General features: G+C 49.0%; 1 protein-coding gene across 6 annotated transcripts; it reads right to left on the reverse strand.

Annotated features, from left to right (window-relative positions):
* Positions 1-131: 131 nt before the first annotated feature.
* Positions 132-21,515, reverse strand: PDCD6 (programmed cell death 6). Of its 6 annotated transcripts, none has more exons than XM_027073268.2 (6): positions 21,300-21,514; positions 20,285-20,346; positions 11,170-11,214; positions 10,014-10,166; positions 4,539-4,648; positions 132-695 (listed from the first exon to the last, which is right to left on the reverse strand). In XM_027073268.2, the coding sequence occupies exons 1-6, from the start codon at positions 21,392-21,394 to the stop codon at positions 597-599; spliced, it is 564 nt and encodes a 187-aa protein (XP_026929069.1). In that variant the 5' UTR covers positions 21,395-21,514; the 3' UTR covers positions 132-596. The 6 variants fall into 6 exon arrangements, with proteins under 6 accessions (XP_026929069.1, XP_026929066.1, XP_014942501.1 ...); XM_027073265.2 differs by having other exon boundaries at positions 10,008-10,166; positions 21,300-21,511; XM_015087015.3 differs by lacking the exon at positions 21,300-21,514 and adding an exon at positions 20,742-21,061 and having other exon boundaries at positions 10,008-10,166.
* Positions 21,516-23,421: the final 1,906 nt, after the last annotated feature.

Raw genomic sequence — 23,421 nt, forward strand, 5'->3', positions numbered from 1 at the left:
AAATTTAAACTAACTCCTGTCACCGAGGACAGTGGTCTCCTTGGATTCCGTTAGCAGAGTCAGGTGGACGCCCCAGAAAGGGTCCTGGACCTCTGGGAGCTCCCACGTGAGTATATCTGAGCCGTCTGGGACCGGGTGTGCATTTGCTTTATTGCTTATGTTGCATATTCAAACAAATACAATAAACCCTGTTTTAAAAATGTAAGGCACATAAAAGCCTCTGTGCAAGTTCTCTATTATTTTTAAATTCTTATTGGCTAATAAAAGTATTTCCACTATAGAACTGGAGCTATCTAGAAATGCACATGATGAATTTTTTGCATGCAAGACACTTGAAACATTATTATATCTTACCTCATGGCACAATTGAACAGTCTCAAATCAAATGTTTGTATGTGAGTTATAACTATTGTTACATCTGCAAAAATCTTAATCAGCTTATCCACATATGTACAGTCAGGTCCCCAAATGTTAATTATATAAAATCTAAAGAAAGAACAGTATCTAGCTGCATTTGTGTTCCGTTTCTTTAAAGGGTGATTTGGCATTTTTAGTCTTCCTTCCGTAAGTCATGCTGTTATTTGCACAGGCCAGAGTCATACGATGCTGAAGACCATGGACAGATACTGTTCATATGACACCTGAATCCAGCCATCCTGATCCGTATCGTAACGCCTGAATATATCTGTCAACCTCTGGGGAAGAAACAACAGTCATTTAGATCTTGATATTTTTTTAACAGAAGAAACAAAATGTTATTTGGTAAAAAACAAAACAAAACAAAAAATTTAGGAACCCAAATTAATCCATGTCTCCAGACGACCCCAACTCTGACGGAGACCAGGGCAGCGAGACATGGGTGGGTAACCCTGACCACCCTCTCAGGCCTGTCCACCATGGGGGATGCCGAGGTCAGGTGGGAGGGTGGATACAGGAAGGTGGTTAAGAGATCAAGGGGTGGGTTGCAGGCTATACACAACAGCCCTGGGTCCAGGCCTTGGTTCCCCAAGTGGGCCAGTGGTAAACCTGGGTCCTCCCCCCCGCTCTATGACCAACCTCGTGGGGGTTACTCAAATGTTTACCTCGGCTCTGGTCACTTGCCATTCAGGACACAGGGAAACCGGCCCTGACTTGAGCCCCTCGCTTACAACCTGCTCCCAACAGATGAAGGAAGCCTCAGCCACAGAGCACAGAAGGCAGGTCTCCCTGTACCAGCCTGAGGGTCCCTCGCGCACACCCCACCCAGAAGGCTCCACCTTAGTCTGTGCACAAACCTGACTCCCCCACAGCAGGTCAGGAGCAGAGGGGAGACCCCTGCCCCCCAAAGCAGAGACAATTAGAGCAGTGCTGTTCCAGATGACAGCTGGACAACCACAAAAGGCCTAAGGAATTGTAAATGACAAAAGGAAGCAGGCATAGTACAATTCCTCAGGACGAGAAAAGGAAACAACACACGGGTTCGTCACGAGAGCAGGCTGGAGCCCGGCCCTCGGGTGCTGCGGCAGATTAAATGGCTGACAATAACAGGGGCTCCTGACACAGTTGACTGTCCACTCGGGTGGTGGCCAGGAGCATCTGAACACGCATGAGATGCTAACGTGAAACCAACTCCAATAACACCAGCAGCAGTTAATCCCGGCCTGAAGAACAATTGGAAATCTTTCTTTATACTTTAATTGTATTTTCCCAAGATTTCTACAAATTTTCATGTTCTTTTGTAAAACTAATTTTCTAAAAGCCTTTTTCTTTCTGGAAAAAGGCAGATGGAAGACATTTTTCAGGACTTTTTTCTTGTAGCTTGCCCACCTCTGCCCCATGTTTGAGGTCATGTGGGAAGTGTGGGTGGGAGCAGAAGTCCAGGTCCGCATGGGGCCCAGAGGCAGGGGCTGCAGGAGAGCCCGGCTGGCCTGTCCTCAGCCCACAGGTGTATGGAGGCGCTGGGCGAGCTCCCTGTGGGACTCAGATCACATTACCCCAGCTACTGAAACCCTACACGAAATGACCTTTGCTCAAGAAGAAATATAAGGATCAGATGTTTATTTATGGGACAGAACCTCAAATGAAAAGTCTAACCCTAGAGCAATTCAGATGCAGAGAATAAGGAGATTTTTACATTACACCTTTTTAAGTGTCCAGACAACACTGCAAAAGAAGTGTAACCCAGCCTCACCAAACCCTGAGGCAGAGATGGGGTAAGGCTCTCCCCATTTCAGAGAGCCACAGCTCAAATGTCAGCAGACCCAGCTCTCCAACAAGGCCCTGAACAGGGATGGGGCTTTTCCCTGCCTCATCGGCAAGGAAGTCACGGAGTGCTGCACTTAGCATGCCACAGAAACTTCACTTTTACTGATCTAGAATTCTAATGGGAAAAAAAACCCAGAGAATGTTTCCCAAAATTCCAAATTATATTTAAAAACCTCACAGCGTTGACATTTCTCAGCGGCCTCTAGAGCTGATATGACATAACCCGACCGGAATTCAAACTACAAGGATCAGGGGTGCATGGGTGGCTCAGTCGGTTAAGCGTCAGACTTTGGCTCAGGTCATGATCTCACGGTTCGCGGGTTGGAGCCCAGCGTCCAGTTCTGTGCTGACAGCTCAGAGCCTGGATCCTGCTTTGGATTCCTTGTCTCTCTCTCTCTCTCTCTCTGCCCCTCCCCTGATGGCGCTCTGTCTTGTCTCTCAAAAATAAATAAGAATGTTAAAATTAAAAAAAAAATTTATAAGCTACCAGGACTCATTGTCTAGTTGCAAGTCCTACTGAAATATGTACAGATAAAACAGTTGCTTTCCATGGCCCAAATCTGCTTCAGAGTAAGGGGTGGGGGGAGTGTTACAGTTATGCAGGTATGACATCAAGCTGTCCATCAGCTGCTAACTGTTGAGTCTGAGTGAGGGGCACATGGGTTCATCACACTGTTGTCTCTGTTACTTTTTTTTCATTTGTCACAATAAAAACTTTAAAAGCTATCTATGGGTTTATCAGTTCACTGAAGTTTTTTAAAAAAATTTAATGTTTGTTTGTTTATTTTGAGAGAGAGAAAAAGAGCACACGCACAAGTGAGCAAGGGGCAGAGAGGGAGGGAGAGAAGCAGGGCTCACGTGAAGCCGGACTGGAACCCATGAACTGTGAGATCATGACCTGAGCCGGAGTCAGATGCTTAACCGACTGAGCCACCCAGGTGCCCCTAATGTTTGCTTATTTTTGTGAGAAAGAGGGAGACAGAGGATCTGAAGTGGGCTCTGTGTTGACAGCAGAGAGCCCAATGCGAGGCTCGAATTCACGAGCCGTGAGATCATGACCTGAGCCGGAGTCAGATGCTTCCCGACTGAGCCAGCCAGGCATCCCTGGTCCACTGCATTTCTAAGCCTCAATCTACGTAACCTGGATCCTCACCTAGAGACAGGAGCAGCGGGGACTGTGTGGGCACAGCAGGGCAGACTCGGGCACTCCTGCCCTCGGTCTCTGGAAAGGGTCCTCAACCTCCACACCAGTTTCTCTCCCAGCTCAAGAAGCAAGGCCACAGGAGGGAAACACCAAGCACGGGGTGAGTGGGTTCCACGGGCTCCACCAGATGCTGGCTGGCAGTGGCCGCAACATGGGAACAAGGCCCGTGTGCTCAGGAGCTGGCTCTTGCCCCTGCAGCTGACCTCACTCAAAAAGGGAGGGCACAGTAAAGATCAAAATGGAAAATTTATCCTCTTCCTCAGAATGAAAACACAACAAAAGTACCAGAGAACACGTAAATAACCCACTGGATTTGGAAGACATGACCTCATCCGAATGGACTGCTAATACAGCTGAGCCCCCCCAAAAAAATATGGGGGTTGGGGGCAACAGGCCCTGGAGCAGTCGAAATCCACATGGAACTCTGATGCCCCAAAACGTTAACTACCAATAGCCTGCTGCTGACCAGACGCCTTACCAATAACAGCCAATTCACACATACCTTGCGTACGTATTGTGTAAACTAAGCTAGGAAAAGAAAAAGTGATTAGGAAAACCATAAGGAAAATACATTTACAGCCCTACACCGTATTTATCAAAAACAGTCTGCAAACGAATGGACCTGCACAGGGTCTCCACAGGGACACTGCACTACTGGGCCATACCGCCACCTAACAGAATAACTGCTTCTCCACAGACAAGACAAACTTTTATAAGCTCCAGAAACTGATCTTACTCCATTAAACTGCAAATTCCAGGGGCGCCTGGGTGGCTCAGTCGGTTGAGCACCGATTTCGGCTCAGGTCATGATCTCGCGGTCCGTGAGTTCGAGCCCCGCATCGGGCCCCTGTGCTGACAGCTCAGAGCCCGGAGCCTGTTTCAGATTCTGTGTCTCCCTCTCTCTGACCCTCCCCCGTTCATGCTCTGTCTCTCTCTGTCTCAAAAATAAATAAACGTTAAAAAAAAAAAAAAAAAAAATTAAACTGCAAATTCCAGAATGCAGGTACTTCCCTTTTCCTCTGCTTTCACAGACACTCCCGTCCTGCTCCACAGCTCAGCTCACTGTGAGCCTCCACGGAGCCCCAATTACCTGCAAGACGATGCAGCCCTGGATGAAGTCATCAAACGCGATCTGCCCCCGCCCTTGTCTGTCAAACTTGCGAATGAGGATGTCGTGAAACTGGTCAGAGAGCCGGTACCCTTGAAGAGAAAACAGAGAGTGAAGAGAGGGCCAGGAGAGCAGACATTCCCGTCAACACCCACATTCTCCTTCCAAAAGGCCCCACAGCCTCTTACAGCAGCTGATAACAAATGGCCGAGGCTGGGGGTGGAAACACAAGGCGCAAATGCATTCACATGCACTCTAGGAACGAAGCCATCATTCTGCGGTCCCTCCCACGACTCCCCATCTGCAGTCCTGTGAGTGGCTGACCTGAGGACCACCGCTTCTTCCTGGAAGGGTGAGCGTAACCCGGAGGCCAGAGCTGTCAGGCACAGCAGGTCATTTACGTGCGCTCACTAGTTCCCATCAAGTATACTCACCCTACTGTGCTGCACCCCAAAAATCACCCTGCAGGGCGGCCAAAGCTTCATTCCCTGAATACAGTGAAGTTATCATTTTACAAACGGTAAGTTTCATTTTAGATTTGAAAGATAAAACATCACTGAAAGCTTCCAAATAAACAAAATGTAAACTTAGGGAAGCAGCAGATTAACTGACAGGTACTCCTATTCATCAAGTAGCACAGACATTAGGCAGTAAAAGATTATATGGAGTAAGGCAGCCTCACAAGGTTCATAACAACTTGAGGGCCATCAGATGTTATGACGAAGAGTCACTGATTCCACCTCCAATTTACTGAATAGGTCTTGAAGAGGTCACCAGCAGGGAGGTGGTTTTAAAGACAGAGAGACACAACGGCCATGTGCCTGTGGGATACCCCTCGGGGCCGCTCTAAATGAAGACATCTACTTCCTTCCCTACTAATCCCACTACCTGTGTGCCTCTGGTGTCCTTACTTATTCAGGAGAGAAGATCCAGGGGCCAAAATACTTTTACTGGTTTCGGTCCTGTTGGAATCTTTGCGAGGATATATATACACCTATTATCTGAGTGAATTTCACAGTTAATTACCTGCAAAAGCACTTACTTTTCTCAAAATAATTCAAACATGCACACACATGACAGCACCCTTCCAGAGTGGTCAGCATACTCTATGCGTCTGTGACTTAAATCCAGGGCCCCCCTTCCCTGCCAGTTGATTAGAAAACAGGACCCATGACTTAGAAAACAGAGACAGCAGGTACTGAATGGGAACCACTCCCCTGACCCCTACGAGTCTCCTCTCTTCACACTTGGCACCTGTGCCTTTGGGCAATAAGAGGTCCAAGCTAGTGAGGGTTGAGCTCATCCAGGGTGTGGACAGCAGACGGCGGCCACTGCGGTGCCGCTCTCCGGCCTAGTCACAAACATACAAGCTGGATCTCCACAATCTGTACAGAAAATGGAAGCAACTTCTATCATCCCTGGGACTAACTTCCAATTTCCCTGCTCTTCAATAGTATTGCAGTGAGAACAAAACCAAAGGAAGTCAGACCAGAAAAACGGATGATGAACAAACAAACTATAAAAAGGATGTTTCTATAAGAGGCAAAATTTGGGAGCAGACTGTTCCCGAAGAATTTCCTTCAGTGAAAACCCACACAGTGATAACCCCACCCTCATAAATTAAGAGGAGGTGCCCTGTGGAAATGCAAATCAGAACAATGAGATGACCTCACACCTGTTAGAATGGCTGGTATCAAAAAGACTGGAAACAAGAGGTGTTGGCAAGGATGTGGAGAAAGGGGAACCCTCCTGCACCTGTCGCTGGGAATGCAAACTGGTGCGGCTGCTCTAGAAGACAGTATGGAGGTTCCTCACAAAGTGAAAAACAGAACTATCCTATGATTCAACCATTCCACTACTGGGTATCTACCCAAAGGAAATGAAAACACTAATTCAAAAATATATAAACGTGCCTGTGTTTATTACAGCATTATTTACAATAGCCAGGATATGGAAGTAGCCTGTGGTCATCGAAAGATGGATAAAGATGTGGTGTGTGCACACGTGCGTGCGCGTGCACACACACACACACACACACACACAAATATTATGCGGCCATGAAAAAGGATGGGACCTTGCCATGTGTCACAGTATGGATGGACCTAGAGGGTATCACGCTCAGAGAAATAAGGCAGAGAAAAACAAATACCAAACGATTTCACTTATATGTGGAATCTAAAAATAAAACAAATGAACAAACAAAACAGAAACAGACTCATAACTACAGAGAACTGGTAGTGGCCAAAGAGGAGGAGGTGAGGGTGGGTGGGTGACATAGGTGAAGGGGATTAAAAAGCACAAACTTCAGATTATAAAATAAGTGAGTCAGGAAATGAAAAGTATAACATAGGGAACATAGTCAATTGTACTGTCAGAACACTGCATGGTGACTCAGATCGTGTAATGTACAGTATTGTCGAATCTCTATGTTGTACACGTGAAACTAACATGACATTGTCAACTATACTTAAATAAAATGAAAAAAAAAAAAGGGTGCTCTCCATGTGCAGCCCCAGCCTGTGACCCTGGTCAGGACTGGGCCCTTTCAGACCTGACACACTGACCACAGGGCCACACCCTGACCTTAAGAGAATGAAGTTCTCTCCTTAGAACTAACAGGCACAGGAGGGGTGAGACATCAGAGCTACCCTGAAGACCCCACATCACCTATTCTCAGCAACCTGGCATGACAGCATACCTTCAGTAACTACTCTCCAGGGGACAGAGACTGCAGCAAGGGACAGACCCATGTTTACAACCAGCCAATGGCATGAAAAAGGGGTGGGGGCTGCCTGTGGACCTGCTGGGACCCTAACTCACACAAATGGATGGTTAACCTCTAAGGTGGGTCAATGGTGCGGATTTCGTGGACGTAGTGCACACGCCCCAGGGAAACACTGCTGAATGAAGTGTGCTGGGACCACGGTGCACAGGCCCCGTCAGCCTTGGCACACAACAGGGGACAGAGCAAATGCAGCATGAAAATGGTAGCGGCTGGGATGGGTGACGACTGAATGGAGGGTCCTGACACTTGATAACTTTCATAACCTTTTCACCAAAAAACGCTGGGCGGAGGGAGAAGAAGCAGCCCCGTGCCCGCTGCCCTGCCCACAGGGGAGGGCCGCCCTGCACGTGAGCAGACTCCCACTGTGGAGCGGTCAGCTCCCCGCTAGCAGGAGTGTGAGGGCCATGCCCCACACACCTCTTTATTTCCAGGTCTCTGTACCTGGCGCATAGCACATACTAGAAATGGGTTTACAAAAGGGATGTGTGAGCCATCATACCCAGCGTGGGTCCTGTGAGGGTGACCCAGTGCCACCAGGACCAGCCTGAGACATCAAGTGGAGCTGACAGAGGTCGGAGGACGCTGTGGGGCTTGCCCCCCACCCCCAGACTCCCTCACACACATGCAGAGCTGAAATGCAGCCCCCCTGTTTGAGCAGGGCAAGAGAGCTGTCCTTAGGAGTCAAAACTGAACAGACTTTGCTTCAGTTACTACAGAAAATCTTCCAAAGTGATGACTATGTGAAAAGGAGAACAATGTTCCTTTTCATAGAAGGCATGGATCCAGAGCAGGCTCTCAGAAATCAAGAACCAACTACAGGGAGAAGCTTTTAGAATAACTACAATGCACCACAGAATACTTTTCTCCAGAAAGCGCTCAGAAGTCAGGAAGGAGCCTGGCCCTGCCCAGACCAAGAGGGCCTGCTGGCTCCTTACCACAAGGAAGTGCCACATGACCTCTGTGACCATGCAGCCATGGCTGCAGATGCCAGGGCCTGACGGGCACTTGGAGGTCAGAGAGGCCAGTGGCACGGCCCACCCTAGCATTCCCACTGTGAGCTCCAAGGACCCATTGGACACCGGCACTGAGTAAAAAGAGGGCTCTGGGCCTGACAACTTTAGAAAATGCCATGTTCCCTGACACCTAAGGTCACTTGTCTGGAAGTAATTAACAGGATGCAGGTTCCTCCCAAGCTGTCCTCAGCCCAGCCGGGCCTCCAGCTACCTGCAGCCCCAGGACCACCATCTGTGGACAGTTGACAGCCACCCCTCCCAGATCTTCCATTCGGCCTGACCTTTTCCCCAACCTATAGGTAGAGCAAAGTCAGAAGCATTCCCAGTCCCAATGCAGAGAACCTGAGGTCAAGTCCTGCCCTAACCCTGACCCACACCCAGTGAGCTGAGAACACAAACGTGCTATGGATTCCCAGGGCCTCTAACTGAATACCACCAGAATTCATAAGGCAACAAACTAAGAGAAAGAGAAAGACAGCCATGAAGTATGTGCCCAAAGGAAAAATGGGGGAAGGACAGAAGTTAATAACACATTAACATAAGAACTAAAAATGTCCTTTGTATTATTAAAACTCAAAATACCTAGAAGTACGTTATACATCATGACAGTATATTATTATAACTTTAACTTAAAAATTTTTTTTTAACATTTATTTATTTTTGAGAGACAGAGAGAGGCAGAGCATGGGGGGGGAGGGAGGGAGGGAGGGGGAGAGAGAGAGAGAGAGAGAAAGAGACAAAATCTGAAGCAGGCTCCAGGCTCTGAGCTGTTAGCACAGAGCCCGACGCTGGGCTCGAACCCACGAACCGCGAGACCATGACCTGAGCTGAAGTTGGACACTCAACCGACTGAGCCACCCAGGCAACCCATAACAGTATATTATTAAAAAAAAAAAAAAAAAAAAGTACATTATAAACAAACTTGCCTTATTTTTTTTCTAGCTGGCATTTATAAGCAGACTTTTAAGCAAAATATAGAAGGGGTTTTGTAATAGGGGCCCAGTGAACACAGGGCTGAGTGAGACCATCCCAAACACACCAGACTCTGGGTGAGACTCCCACAAGCCCCGGACCAATACCCCATGTCTGCATAGCCCACACACCAGAAATCCCACCTTCCTCTCAGACCCACAACCCCGCATCAGAGGGCCCACTGACCCACTCTGGAAGGCCGTGTGAACACTCCCAGCAGCACAGCACACTTGAGCCTGCACGCACTTGAGAACGGGCACTTGCATGCCTGCCGACACTGTGTCTGCAGCTTACAGAATCATCTCTGACGAGTGTCTGGATCATCCTGCCACGTGTTGTGATATATCAAGAAATATGAGCTGCTCGACATTTTCTTTTCACTTATTCACGTTAAACTGTTTCCAAAGCTGCCTCATTCTCAATGTGAGTGAGACATCACTACATTTCACAAGTGAGAAATGATTGCATAGCCCTTATCTCATTTTGGATGCGAAAAAAACCCACATGAAAGTCTTCAGGTCAAATATAAGCCTTCATGATATAAAAAGTATCAAAGTATAAATCTGTATGCCAAAAAAAGTCATAGTTAAAAAAATCAGTAAAATGAACCAAGTAAAAAAACATTAATGGCACCTAGGTTCCAAAATGAAACATGCTATACAATCAAGATAAGTGAATTACCAAAACCTGAGAGGGCTTGCTTGAGCTCGTTCTTGTCAATCATCCCAGAGTTGTCCCTGTCATAGGTGCGGAAGACGTTCTGCCAGTCTGTGATGTACTTCCAGACGCCAGTGAACTCGCTGAAGTTCACGCCAGCCTTGTTCTCTCGGTCGAACATAGCTGAGACAGAAAGGAACGTCAGTGGTGTGCAGCAGCTGGCATCTCGTCGGTCATCAGCAAGCAGCTCGACCACAGCACAGCCACAGCCACAGCCACACCCGCCTCGGGGTCAGGCCGGTGCTCGGCCAGCAGGTGCCCACGGTCAAGAAATGCTCACTCGTTGACTGGGAGGGCCAGACCACCTCTACCGGCTGGCTCTCCAGCCACAGCCCCTAAGCCACGTTAGACAGACGTGAGGCACACGGTAAAGAGGGAAGGGCAAGAAAACATGGGCAGAGCCACAGCAGAAATAACGCTTCACAGCAAAGCAGGCTACAAAGACACGGCGCCTGGTGGATACTCTCACTTTGCCAGGAAGAAAGCAAAGTGCAGACTGAAGGAGCCCCTCCACTCTCTCAGTTCTCAGAACTGGGCCCAACTCCGGGCACCGCCACTTCCATTCTCCCAGAGGACCTACGCCCACCAGCGCAGGCCCACCCCAGTGACAAGACGACTCTATCGGCTTTAGGTGTTTTCTCTTAGGAAGACTTGCTTTTCATTAAAAAAAACAAAAAAAAACCCAGCCTAATTCCGGGTCCAAATATGAAAGAACCTACAACTACATCTCCATGTAATTGCAAAATGGCTAAAAACATATATATGAACTCAGTCTGAACTACTGCTGAGAAAATGACAAATCATTTGGTTTCTTTTCAGGAAGGGACGCTAATGGAAGATTGAAACATGAGTGCTCTTGGCTGCTCAGAAGTACACTATAATTCAGTGAAAGCGCACAGAATGAAAAATCAGGTCAAAAACTGAGTATCGGGTGTTTCCGCCAGTCAACAATCGTGCCAGATACGGACGGTGTGTGAAGCGCGCCGGTCCTGTGGGTACTTGAACTCTTCAGAACCGGGATGTGAAAGGACACGTCAGACAATGAGCTCAGTGCTCAGCCGGGAGGGCAGGGTGAAGCAGGACAGGTGCCTGCCTGCACAGGCGGGACAACAGCACCTTTACTTACATATGATTGACCTGACAGTCACTGGATTAAATGGAGTCCATGTGCCTGAAAATAAGCGACAGGAATGACAGTCAGACACCAGCAAGCTCTAGGTTTCGAATCTGTACTATCTGAACCTAACAAAAGTAACTTGGGGGTCACGGGAAGACCCTGGCACCACACTTCTCGGCAGGGACACTGCCCCCAGGGGACATTTCTGGTTGCCATGACCACGGGGGGCTGTAAGCACGTCATGGTTGGGGTCCCATCCCACACTGTGCAGGAGTCCCTTGGCCCCAACAGACGCACATTCCAAGCTGTTTATAATGACGTGAAGCTGGGTACTTTACTGTGTAAACAAGATACGGCTTTAGAGTATTTTAATATACGCTCAGTTTTCCAGGCGTTCAGCCACCAGGTAAGTTGAGAGGTATACTGAAAAACATACCATACAACCATGCCTTAAAGTCTTCTCCTAAGATTGCACGTTATTTTCCTTGCGAGTGTGAAAAAGCAGACTATGGCATCCTAGGATCCACTTCCGTATAGTAATGGGGATATTACCAAACATTTGTCATAGAGAGACTGCTGAATCTGACAGAACCGTTTATCAACCGATAATGAAATGTTCACTAGATACCTTTACGCCCCAAAATCTGTTTTCAGAGTGGTTTATACCATTACCAATTTTTACACTAACTAAAAACAAGGAAAAAAAGTGTTTTTAATGTGGAGGGAAAGCAGGGCCTCTCCCCACACCCCACTTGTATGGAAACACCTCATATTTCCCTCTCTGTATAAAACTCCGTGTTTCTCACAGAGACCCACCCCCTGACCTCACATCGTGACCTTTCGCTCGGAACTATGGTTCCAAAGGGAACCGTCCTCCACGCTGGGCTTTCCCGCTGCGGCGCCCAAAGGCTGTGCCTGCCCACCTCAGGGCTCACGCACGCGCCTCTCCAGACCCGGGGTGTGCCTCCCAACACACGCACATCCTTCACCTTCACCTCTCCTTTAAGCCACAGGAAAAACGCGTCCTCAGGAAAGCCCTCCCTGAGCGCCCCACGTCCCCCCAGCCCCTAAGCTAAATCTGTCAGCTCTATCAGCGTAGGTTCGAGCTTCCCCTTTGGGACGAGCGCCACCGTAACTACTCGGTGAAGGCTGCTCTTCCCCTGAAGGCAGGGGCACACCTGTCCCTGTGCCTGGCACATCGGGGTTGGATAAGCATCTTCTGCAGGCTTCACAGACGTTCGTGGGGTGGGCAGAGCGGGCAGAAGACTGTATACGAAGCTATTAGGGCACGTTATTGAAAACCCGTATGATAAAACTATGTTACAGAGAACGCAACAGAAAAGAAAGTTCTAAAGACAGAGAGTGTCACTTCCTCACCTCATTTGCTTTTCCCTCCCTCCCAGCTAGCTGCTGCAGGCAGCGACCTGCTGTTTCCACAGGAGACAGCCCACCACGGACTAGAAGCCCAGGGAACCTAATGTACCTACTGAAGCCTTTTCCTGATTCACTTTTCCTTTGTCTTCCCTTCACCTCTGCTACAGGCTGATGCGCTCTCAATCTGTGAAGGTGACGGCAGCCCCCGCAGGCCATCCTGACTGTGAGCGGAAGCCTCACGAGCCATCTCGCAAATGACTCGGCCAAACAAGTTTGAAACAAAAGCAACACAAGTGCGACAGTTGAGTCGTGTGCAAACGTGAGCACCTGTTGTGGTGAAAGCCAGGTGCCACCTGGAAAGGCACACGTGGGGTGCCCAGGGAAGGCGCATCCCTGAGGTGGCCCATGGGGACTGGCAGCCATGCTGGAGGATTCTGCGGACGGCACGGGTCCCAGGCTCCGGAGAGCAACAGGTCACCATGCGCTGAGTCGAGGACGGAGACTCACAGGTTTCCTGCGGGGCTATCGCGCAAGGGGAAGGCGGAAGAGGCAACCTCTTGGTACCCCTGCTCATCCTTCTTCTTACTCAAACGGGGCCCGACTCTGCACAGAATCCAAGGGGTAATGACAGCCAACAGGTCTTGCGGCCTGGTTCTCGGACTAAACATAAAAAGCTCAGTAACCCACAATGAAGCTGCAACACTGCAACATGCACACATTTAATATCTCAGCTGTGTTAAGCACTAAATGCACCTGAGCGTCAGCCTGAAACTCTTAAGTGGTTTCTAAAACAGTTTTCTGTAAGAAAATACAACGCAAATAATCAATTTAACACACTCACTAAAAACAGGGGGTACATTATAAAGGTAGACTTTTTTCACAAGCCCTACAACTCCATAACCCTCCAGCCCAGGTTTCAGGGCCACCTACAATTTCAAACACTCCCATCTGCTTCTCCCAGACAGCAGCATGTTTGAACGTTAGAACCGGTCATCTTGCAAAAGCTTGCCTGTCAGATTTTTACCTAGACTTCTAGGTGTCCTGCCTCAATTTCAAATTTCAATTTAGTTCTTTAAAGAACTAAAGAATACAGAAATGTGATTTCCCACGTAAATTTAATACACTTTTGTCACCTATAATTTGGGAGCAGGGCTGAAGCCTTAAGAAGCCACCCTAAGCAAATGACAATGGCCCAAAGAACCATCCATGGTTGTAGAGATAGCCCCCATCAGAACGCCTTACCATTTCTCCACTTAACTCCCAAGCACACAAATTCTGTCAAGAACCTGCATCTGCCTCCATTCTCCAAGGGGGAAAAAACCCATTCTGCTCTGGTAATATATTGTCTTTTCACTCTCTCCAAAGAGTTTTCTTTATTGAAATTATGTCCTGTTAACCACAAGCTTAAACTTTGGCTTTAGTGAGTGGTTGGGTTTAGGAGTTCACAACATCCAGCATTTGCACAATCGAGACATTTAACTACTTGAAATCTCTAGAGGCAACAACAGCAGCAGAATGAGACTTTCCTACATCATCACTGGTGATCTCTTTCCACTTTACTGCATCAGACCTAGAACTCCCAGCCTTCCTGGCCTTTTCTGCCAGAGAGGAGCTACAGATGAGGAGGTATAAGCAAATCCTGCAGGGACGGGCACACAGCACAGGCACCCAATGCACACAATCAGCAGAACTTCGGTGTCTCTTCAGGTTCAGCAAAATCCCAGACTTCGCCAGTGCTGGAATGACAACTTCAAATAGCACAGTCAGAAACATGACCTTTCTGAAATACTGATCAACAGCACTGATCTGATAAATGCCACAGCTGGAAACTGGTTCTATGAAAGTCTGGGTCAAATTACTACAGCATTTACATTAATGAAAATTAAAAACAATCTAAGTGACTACTAGTGAAACACTGTAAACTCAGTCCCAGAAGACACATGGTCTCCCAGTTCTATACCAGACAGATGCAGGATCTGGTGCAGAGGGGCTTGGCTCCAGGGGGAAAAGGATCTAAACTTCCAGTCATCCTATTTTTACATCCGAAGAAACTGGGGCCAGAAGTGCAATGTGCTCAAGGTCACGGAGAAACTTGTCGGAAAAGCCAGGTCCATCGAATCCCAACTTTATTTTGTTTCTATCTGCAACTTTGGCGGGGTGCATCTCTGGGAAGAGCAGACACGACAGGCTGTACTGGAGTTGCCAAGACCACCCTCAGGCTCCATGACTCACTAGGACTCCAACACTCAGGCAGTTCGTTACAATGAAAGGCCAGAGTAAAATCAGCAGAGCAGAGAAAGGCACTGGGAGAATTCCGGTGGAGACCCGTGCAGCGCCCAGAGGGACCCCTCATGGAGCCACACAGGACGTCCTCACTCCTCCAGCTAGGAGTCTTGAGGACAGAGGCAAAGTACTGTCAACTAGGGAACTCCCCAGTCTACAACCCAGGGTTTCTCTTGGGGAGGCAGGCATGGACGCTCCAGAGACCCAGAGGGAAAGCAGGTGTTTGCCATAAATCGTACTGTTGGGATCAACTATATAGGCCAACAGGTACCACACAGCTCAGGGCCCTCAGTGGGCCAAACACCCTTCTCAGTCAGAATATCCCAGGAGGCAGCCGGCCATGAAAATCCTTCCTGGGAAGGAGCAGGCTCAGAGCAACCCAACTCAGCAACTGCGGAGTCAGCCCTTCTCCGCACACAGGCAGACGGAAGCTGAGGGTAAACCTCTAAGTGTCCCTGCTGCATTACCAGCAGCAAATACCCTTACCCACCAAACTGGGACTGTCAGGGCAGGAGCAGTGATGGGACCAGAAGCACTGGTGTGCAGGGAACAGTCTGCTTATATGGTCTGATTTCTCTCATTTCTTCCATTTTTTTTTTTTTTTTTTTTTTAGTATTTAGTTTTGAGAGAGAGAGAGAGGGAGAGGGAGAGAGGAAGACACAGAATCCAAAGCAGGCTCCAGGCTCTGAGATGTCAGCTCAGAGCCCGATACAGGGCTCGAACTCACGGATTGTGAGACCATGACCTGAGCCAAAGTCGGATGCTTAACTGACTGAGCCAGTCAGGTGCCCCTCTTCTTTATTTTTTTTTAAGTTTATTTATTTGAGAAAGAGAGAGAGAGAGACAGTGCGTATGAGAGAGAGAGAGAGAGAGAGAGAGAGAGAGAGAAAGACAGGGGGCGGGGAGAATCCCAAGTAGATGCCACAGTGTCAGCCCAGAGCCCGATGTGGGGCTCAAACTCACAAACTGTGGGATCATGACCTGAGCTGAAATCAAGAGTTGGTCATTCAACCAAGTGAGCCACCCAGGTGCCCCTCTCATTTCTTCTTAATATGGGATCCTCAAGAAAGCCAGAACTCTATTTTGATTAAAAAAAAAAAGAATATATGAATTATTATTTTTTTAAAGTGCAGCTAAAAAAGTCTCCACAAAATACCTACCTAGGTTATGTTAAGACAAACCTGCAGAACTACAAAAAAGAGGCTTGAGCAAAATAAAACTCCCATAATTCCAAGAAATAATGTAAAAATTAGGGGAAAAAAAGGTACTAAACTCAAGATGGTTTATGATATGTTATTTCAAAACAAAGGCAAGAGAACAGTCTTCTTCTGTCTTTCTTCATACCTGTTAACCACAAACCTTCCTGAGAGCAGCCAATTTTAGAAACTTTCCTATGGAAACAAGTCTTATAAAGGAGTCAGTGTATGGGACCCACAAGTACTTCTTCAGGATGGTTTCAACTGGATATTAGCAGAGAGCACACAGGCACAGATTTAATTAAAGTGAGAAATCATACAAGTTTGTATCTTCAGTTTTCTAACCAGTAATAGACCAAGTAAACCAACTTCCTGAAATAGCCTAATATTCCAGTTCTAATATGAAAACAGAACCCCAATACTGGGAGAGCAATCAGAAGTCAAATTTCAACCGCATCAGCTCCAGGAAGTCGGGGGGCGGTCGGGGGGAACAGGATGGACACAGGCCCGTCCAGTGAGCAGTGCCTGGGCACACAGAGCAGCTGCACAGAGGAGCTCAGTCTGGCCTTCCTTCGAGAAGTGGACAGTCTAGTGGCCAGAGACAGCTACGACAATGATCGTGTAGAATACAGAGAATGGAGAGCAGGGAGTGTCCAAGAAAAAGCGGCGATGCTGAGGGGGCTCAAAGGCAGGAGAGGGCACACCCCTCCAGGCAGACAGGGATCTGAAACACAGGATGCACACAGCCTCCCCTCATGCTGACGAAGAGCAGGTGCTCTAGGCAGGAGTACAGGACCCACGGCAAGCGGTGGACACTCTCCTGGAGACAAATGGGAAGATACCAGGGCTCACGGTGCTGTGATACCTAGCTGTGAAGTACACCCACAGCACACCATGAGCACGGGCACCGAGGGGTGCCAGCAACACACATCTGGGTTTAAATCCTGTGCTACAACTCAAAAGCCACAACGGGTAACTCCGCAAGCGATATGATACCACCTACTCTGTGAATGTGCATCATACATAACCTGCCTTACTGCAGAAAGAACTTATATGTACGCAGATATCCACAGTAGAGCAGAATGAAGTAAATTTTAATCATACTGGATGGGAGGAGAAAGTAGGAGGATAAGAAAGGGTTCTAAGACTAGATCAGTAAAATCCCCCTCTTAAAATTCTACATTCATCCTACTGACCAGCCACCAATTTAAACTTTTTCACAGCTAATTTGAAGAGGCAGATCTAACTGGTTAGAAGATTCAGGGTTAATAAAATGCAAACAAAACAAGACAGAACAGCCACCAAAGGTGCTTGGAACACCAGAGGCACCGTCCCCGCTAGGGAGAAGGGAGCCGGCCATTTGCCTGGCAGTCACCCCACAGAGGGCATGCCTCTGTCAAGGTGAACAGGGAGGCCAGTTTTTACATGTCTTGAACAAGAGCTGAGGCAATCCCACAGGGCAACTCAATAAAAGGGCCTCCAGAGGGCCACCGAGACAGTCCCGACAGATACTAGGTGAGAGCAGGTATTGATTTCAAAGGGTCTCAGCAATGGTGAACCTAACATCCTCTAGACAACTGTGAAAATTCATTCTCTTTTAAACAGCCTCCTGGTAGATATTTAGTAGGACCTGAGTTCAAGATTATGCTCTAACAGAGTAAAGACCCATATTCTTTAACAACCAGATGAACTAGAACTAGGAGCATTACTGACACCCTCTAGTGAAAATACAGAAGCCTAACCCTATAGGTCAGATTAGGTCCCACCACCATGCCCCGGGGGCTCAAACAACAATGCTCATGTGAAATCAGGTTTGTTAAATGCTGGCACAGTGCCTACAAACAGTGGCTGCCCCTCATGTGGCACCTGAGCTGGCTGCCTGGCCTGGCTGGTGACAATACCCCTCCTCCACTCAGCCAACAACACAGTCCCCCTGCTATGTGTCAGGCACTGCACCAAGCACTCTGCGTGCACTTCCTCTACCGACCCTCCCAGCAGGGTCAAGTCCTTGCCCAAAGTCGTATTCCTAGAACCGAGAGAGCCAGGATCTGAACTCAGACAGGAGCCCCCAGGTGGACACTGTCATGATAACGAGGTCAGAGTGTGACCATCACTCTTGAGGGGCAGGTTTCACAGAGATCCCAAACCTGGGCAGCACCCTCAAAACTTCAAGCAAATGGACAAAGAGAGTTGGTCCTCACTTACTGGAAAAGAACTCAGAAGGAATGCCTCTGAAGCATGACCTCTGAGGGTGCTTTCACTGGAGTGGCCACCCTCTGGAACCTCTGATCACATTTAACAGAATGTGAAGACATACGTTTTGGTGAACACTTAGAAAGTTTTAAGCCAGATTTGCCAGGTCATAGCCTGCTGGACTGCAGCTGTTTCTGACATGTTCTAGTAACCTTACCTTCTACTCCTCCAAGTGTAACCAAGTACTGGAGACACAAAAATTGAAAAGAGATTAGTAATGATAAGCGAGGAATCAAGAAGGCACAATTGTCAAATGAGAGTAACGAAATTTTTTTTTTTTATGTCCATTTTTATTTTTGAGAGAGAGAGAAAGAAAGAGCAGGGGAGGGACAGAGAGAGAGGGAGACACAGAATCTGAAGCAAGCTCCAGGCTCCCAGGTGTCAGCACAGACCCCAACATGAGGCTCGAACCCATGAAACGTGAGATCATGACCTGAGCCAAAGTGGGACACTCAACCGACTGAGCCACCCGGGCGCCCCATAAAGAAATTTCTTAATTTTGTAAACACAACTATATAGTATTTTAAGAGACAAAACAGATGAACATAAGGGAAGGGAAACAAAAATAATATCAAAACAGAGAGGGGGACAAAACAGAAGAGACTCATAAATATGGAGAACAAACTGAGGGTTACTAGAGGGGTTGTGGGAGGGGGGGATGGGCTAAATGGGTAAGGGGCACTAAGGAATCTCCTCCTGAAATCACTGTTGCACTATATGCTAACTATTTTGGATGTAAATTTAAAAAAAATTAAAAATAAAATTTAAGAAAAATTTCGTAAACTCAACAACATAAATACGTGTGAAGTTATACACCAATATCTGTGGCCCACATATGTTAAATACTGGGGGAAAAAAGTCAGTGGTATGTACCGTTCTTTAAACGTATTAATCTGTAAATACAAACCCTGCACTTCATGTAAATCACGAGGCAATAAACCACACTAAGTGCCTGGTATGTGCCCACAATGAGGGCACGTATTCTCCTTTAGCCCGATATCCAGCACTGTGAGGTGGTGGCGGCATCCTTACTTTTTCTAGAACATCAAACTGGTTCCTACTAATAAAAATGAATCTTGGGGCACCTGGGTGGCTCAGTTGGTTAAGCACCGACTTGATTTCAGCTAGGTCATGATCTCACAGTTCGTGGGTTCGGGCCCCTAATTGGGCTCTATGCTGACAGTGTGGCGCCTACTTGGGATTCTGTCTCTCTGACTCTCCCCCACTCTCTCACACGCATGCACGTGTGCTCTCTCTCTCTCAAAATAAACTTAAAAAAAAAAAAAAAAAAGAGTCTTCCAACATCTTAGAATCGATCCCTTTCTACCTTAAATGGCACACCTCTGGAAAGACAAGCTACAAATCTAAGAATCAGAAAAGTCAGTGGCATCTGAGGGATTTTTTAAAAGGCAAAAGAGCCAGGTAGTTAATAAAATAAAAGGTCTCAAACAGTACTTCTGTGGATTAATCAGGCTGAAACTGGCAAGAAGAGAACTCCATGGAGAGCCCCCAACACACTGCCATGTAACAGCTATGGTCCTTTATCCCTGTCTGAATGCCTAGTATTCTCCCACTGATAAGACCATCTTCCCACAGTCCACCTGCCAGAGCCACATCCCCAACATCCCAGTCACTTCCCCATGGTGCCCTTGGCACCTTGATGATCCTCTCCCAAGAGGTCACAGAGATACAGTCACGAAAGGAATCAGTGATCTTCAATGTACCTGAAGCATATTAGCCCTACAAAGCTAAACTTCCTATCCTTCCCTAAAACCTACGCCCTAACCTCCACTTCTCAAGTGCTTCCCTGCGCCTGTCCATGCAGGGGCTGGAACAGCTCGGCAAGGCCCTTGGCGCAGGATACCCACTGGCAAAATAAATCAGAAGCACCTCCACCACATGCCAGTAACAGTAATTAGGCCTTCATAACTCCTCTGTACTTGGGAAAAGAAGTTATTTACTACAGGTGGGTCAGGCTCAAAGTTCAGCAGAAGTCCTGACGACTAGGTCCCACTCACCGTTGGAGAGTGCTTGCTGAAGCTCGTTGTCCGATATCACCCCGCTCCTGTCTTTATCAACCCTACAAAATCAAGACCAGTTAAGCTGGTGAATAAAAGAGCAGGACAAGCAAAACATGTCAAGCATAAACACTTCATTCCTCTGCCGAGCCTACGTCAACTCTGGAGGCAGCTAGGACTCTCACTCTCGCATCCGCATGGGAACAAGGTTCTCCCAAAGAGATGGCTCCTTTTGCCTTGTCAAGCCTTTCTCCTTTTCTTTCCCTTGGACAGTCTGAATTCTCTCCTTTTCATAAACAGCAAAAAGACTGCCTCAGACACGTCCTTCCGTGACCATTGGTCACTCATTCACTCTGAAGGGCAACCCGGGGACAGAATATGCTGCAGTGCCGGTCTCCAGCTTCTTTCCCAGCTGCTGGACTGTAACAGCGCTGGAGCAGTCTGTGTTTCTGTTTACCTTAAACAAGCATCCCGAAGACCCTCCCGGAGCAGCAATCCCCTGGGCTGTAGGCTCAGGGGTGGGGGCCGCGATCCCCTGGACACCTGCAGCGGGCTCGCACCTCGACAGGGGCCTGGGGGAAGGGGGGGTTTCCGGCACGAGGTCGGGGCCAGACCTAAGGGAGCCAGGAAGGAGGAGGCCAGAGGCCGAAGGGAAGCAGGAAGGAGGCCAAGGGGGAGGCCGGAGGGAGCCAGGAAGGGAGTCAGGGTGACGGGAGACCAAAGGGAAGCAGGAGGGAGGCCGAGGGGAAGACCAGAGGGAGCCAGTAAAGAGGCTGGGGAGAGGCGTGGGGGGGGGGCTGGGGAGTGGGAGGCCGGAAGGAGCCAGGAAGAGCCGGGGGGGGGGGGGGGAGGCCGGAAGGAGCCAGGAAAAGGCGTGGGGGGGGGAGGCCGGAAGGAGCCAGGAAGAGGCATTGGGGGGGGGGGGGCAGGAAGGAGGCCGGGAGGTGGGTGGCCGAGGAGAACGTAGGGGAGACCGGTGGAGCCTCGTGAGTGCCTGGGTGGCGCCGGGCCTCACCTCTGGAAAACGTTCCACAGGAAGCTCTGGTCTGGCAGCGCCGCGCCTCCAGCAGGGCCGGCCCCGGGGCCCGGGCGGTACGGGTAGGCGGCCATGGGCCCAGACGCACTGCCGGGCCGAGGCTGCAGGCGGGGGCTGGGGTCTGGGGGCTGGAGGCTGGAGGCCGCTCCACTTCCGCCTCTCCTGAGGCGGGGCCTACCGCTTACGCCACTTCCGGGAACGCTGGAAGGAGGCGTGTCCCCGCTGGCAGCTGGAGCGCGGCCTAGGCCTGGCGGCCCCGTTGCTAAGCGACACCGACGCCCTGGCGCGCGGGGGGAGCGGATCCCGCGCTACGCGTGCGCGCTGCCAGGGCCACGGACCCGGCGCAGGTACCGCTTACACCCGCAAGGCGACAGCGGTTTCCCCCCAGCGTGTTTAAGTTTTGCATCAAAAGGTCATCAAAGGAATGCGAGGGACTCTTGCTTTCGGCTCAGGTCGTGATCTCACAGGTTCGAGCCCGGGGTGGAGTTAGGGTTAGGGGTTAGTCCTGCTTGGGACTCTCTCTCTCTCTCTCTCTCCCCCCCCTCCCCTGATCCCGTGCTCTCTCTCAAAATCAATAAGCTTTTTAAAAAGTCATCAAAGTGAGCGTGGCCGGGGGAAGAACGCGTCTTTCTGGAATGTGTCAGATTTCCCACGTGTCCTCCTGTCGTGTCACCTCGCCCCGGCGCGGCCTGCACCTCACTGGCGGTTCTGCTGCTGGACACCGCCGCAGGGGAGCCCTCCCCGTGGGGACCGCAGCGCGCTGCAGGAGGCTTCCCGAAGACCCCGGAAATTGTTCCCTCTGCTACAGAGCCTGTTCCAGCCCCTGGGATTTTAAGTGCTGTTTGGTCCTCATGGCTGGGTTTCTTGAGGCGAGACCCTCCCACGGTGCTTCCCAGTCCCCGAAGGACCGAGAGTCCAGGAGCTGGCCTCCAGCCCGGAGTCCCCCTTCTCTGAGGACGCCGATACATCATCCAGGCCCTTGGCCCGGCCACAGATGTGACCAGGGATCACTCTCTGCCCGCTTTCCTGCATCCTAACCACCACACGATGTGAAGGGTTCTTGCAGGTTCTTCAAGGAAATTAAAATATTCTGACTTTGGCATTCACCTACAGTGCTAATCTACAAAACTCTTAACGTGTGGTTTTCCCATGACTTAGTGAATTCAAAAAGTTTCTAATTTTCTCATAAAGTATTCATTCACATCAGTTATTGAATAATGTTTTCTAGAATTTTCCACAGGTCTTTGATCTGTGGCTTCTGAAATCCATCTTTAGTCCCATCTCTGCTTCCTTTTCTGTTCTAACTCCACAAAATTAATAACTGATTTTGCAACACGATTTGTAGGGAAACTTCAGCAAGAACCGTCTCCGCAACTGCAGCAGGCCCTGGCCTCCCTCTCCTGACAGTGTCACTCTCCACCAACCTGTGGCCAAGTCCCCAACCTGGATGGCCACAGCCACCAGCACCATCTGCAGGGCCTAGAAGTGTTCTGTTCTGCCTTCTGTTCGTTCCAGGTGTGCAAAATGAACCATCCAAAGGAAGGAGCACTTCCTGAATGCTCACAAGGAGTGAGACTCTACCCTAGTGTGTCAGTGTTCCTTTGAGTAACCCTCACACCAGCGCCTCAGGGCAAGCCACCAGGGTCTGCGTTTTACTGATGAGAAAACCATGGCTGGCCTAAGGTCAAACAGGCAAGGAGATTTTAGGCCAGGCCTAGCTCTGCTTTCCTAGCTCTGCATCATCTGTCAGGGCAAGGCTGACTTTTTTTTTTTTTTTTTAAACATTTATTTATTTTTGAGACAGAAAGAGAGCACGAACGGGGGAGGGGCAGAGAGAGAGGGAGACACAGAATCTGAAACAGGCTCCAGGCTCTGAGCTGTCAGCACAGACCCCGACGCGGGGCTCGAACTCACAGACAGAGAGATCATGACCTGAGCTGAAGTCGGCCGCTTAACCGACTGAGCCACCCAGGTGCCCCAAGGCTGACTCTTAAAAGAGAGATTAATGACTAGAAAATGAAGGTTTAGGGAAAATTCTCCCCCTCCTCCCACCAACATATACTCAAATGTACAGATCAATCTAGAAGGCTTCAGCAGAGAC

This window comes from Acinonyx jubatus, unplaced genomic scaffold (genome assembly GCF_027475565.1).
Source record: "Acinonyx jubatus isolate Ajub_Pintada_27869175 unplaced genomic scaffold, VMU_Ajub_asm_v1.0 scaffold_20, whole genome shotgun sequence".
NCBI lineage: Eukaryota > Metazoa > Chordata > Mammalia > Carnivora > Felidae > Acinonyx > Acinonyx jubatus.

What these genes read in the sequence shown, in the direction of transcription:
- PDCD6 (XM_053213914.1), bottom strand. Translation starts at nt 21,196, where the DNA reads ATGCCTCTTCCTGGCTCCTTCCGGCCTCCCCCCCCCACGCCTTTTCCT. An exon ending in TCAGCAAGCACTCTCCAACG is followed by an intron (nt 4,649 to 20,284) that starts GTGAGTGGGACC and finishes TTTCTCTTCAAG; the next exon opens with GGTACCGGCTCTCTGACCAG. An exon ending in AGGGCTGCATCGTCTTGCAG is followed by an intron (nt 696 to 4,538) that starts GTAATTGGGGCT and finishes TTTCTTCCCCAG; the next exon opens with AGGTTGACAGATATATTCAG.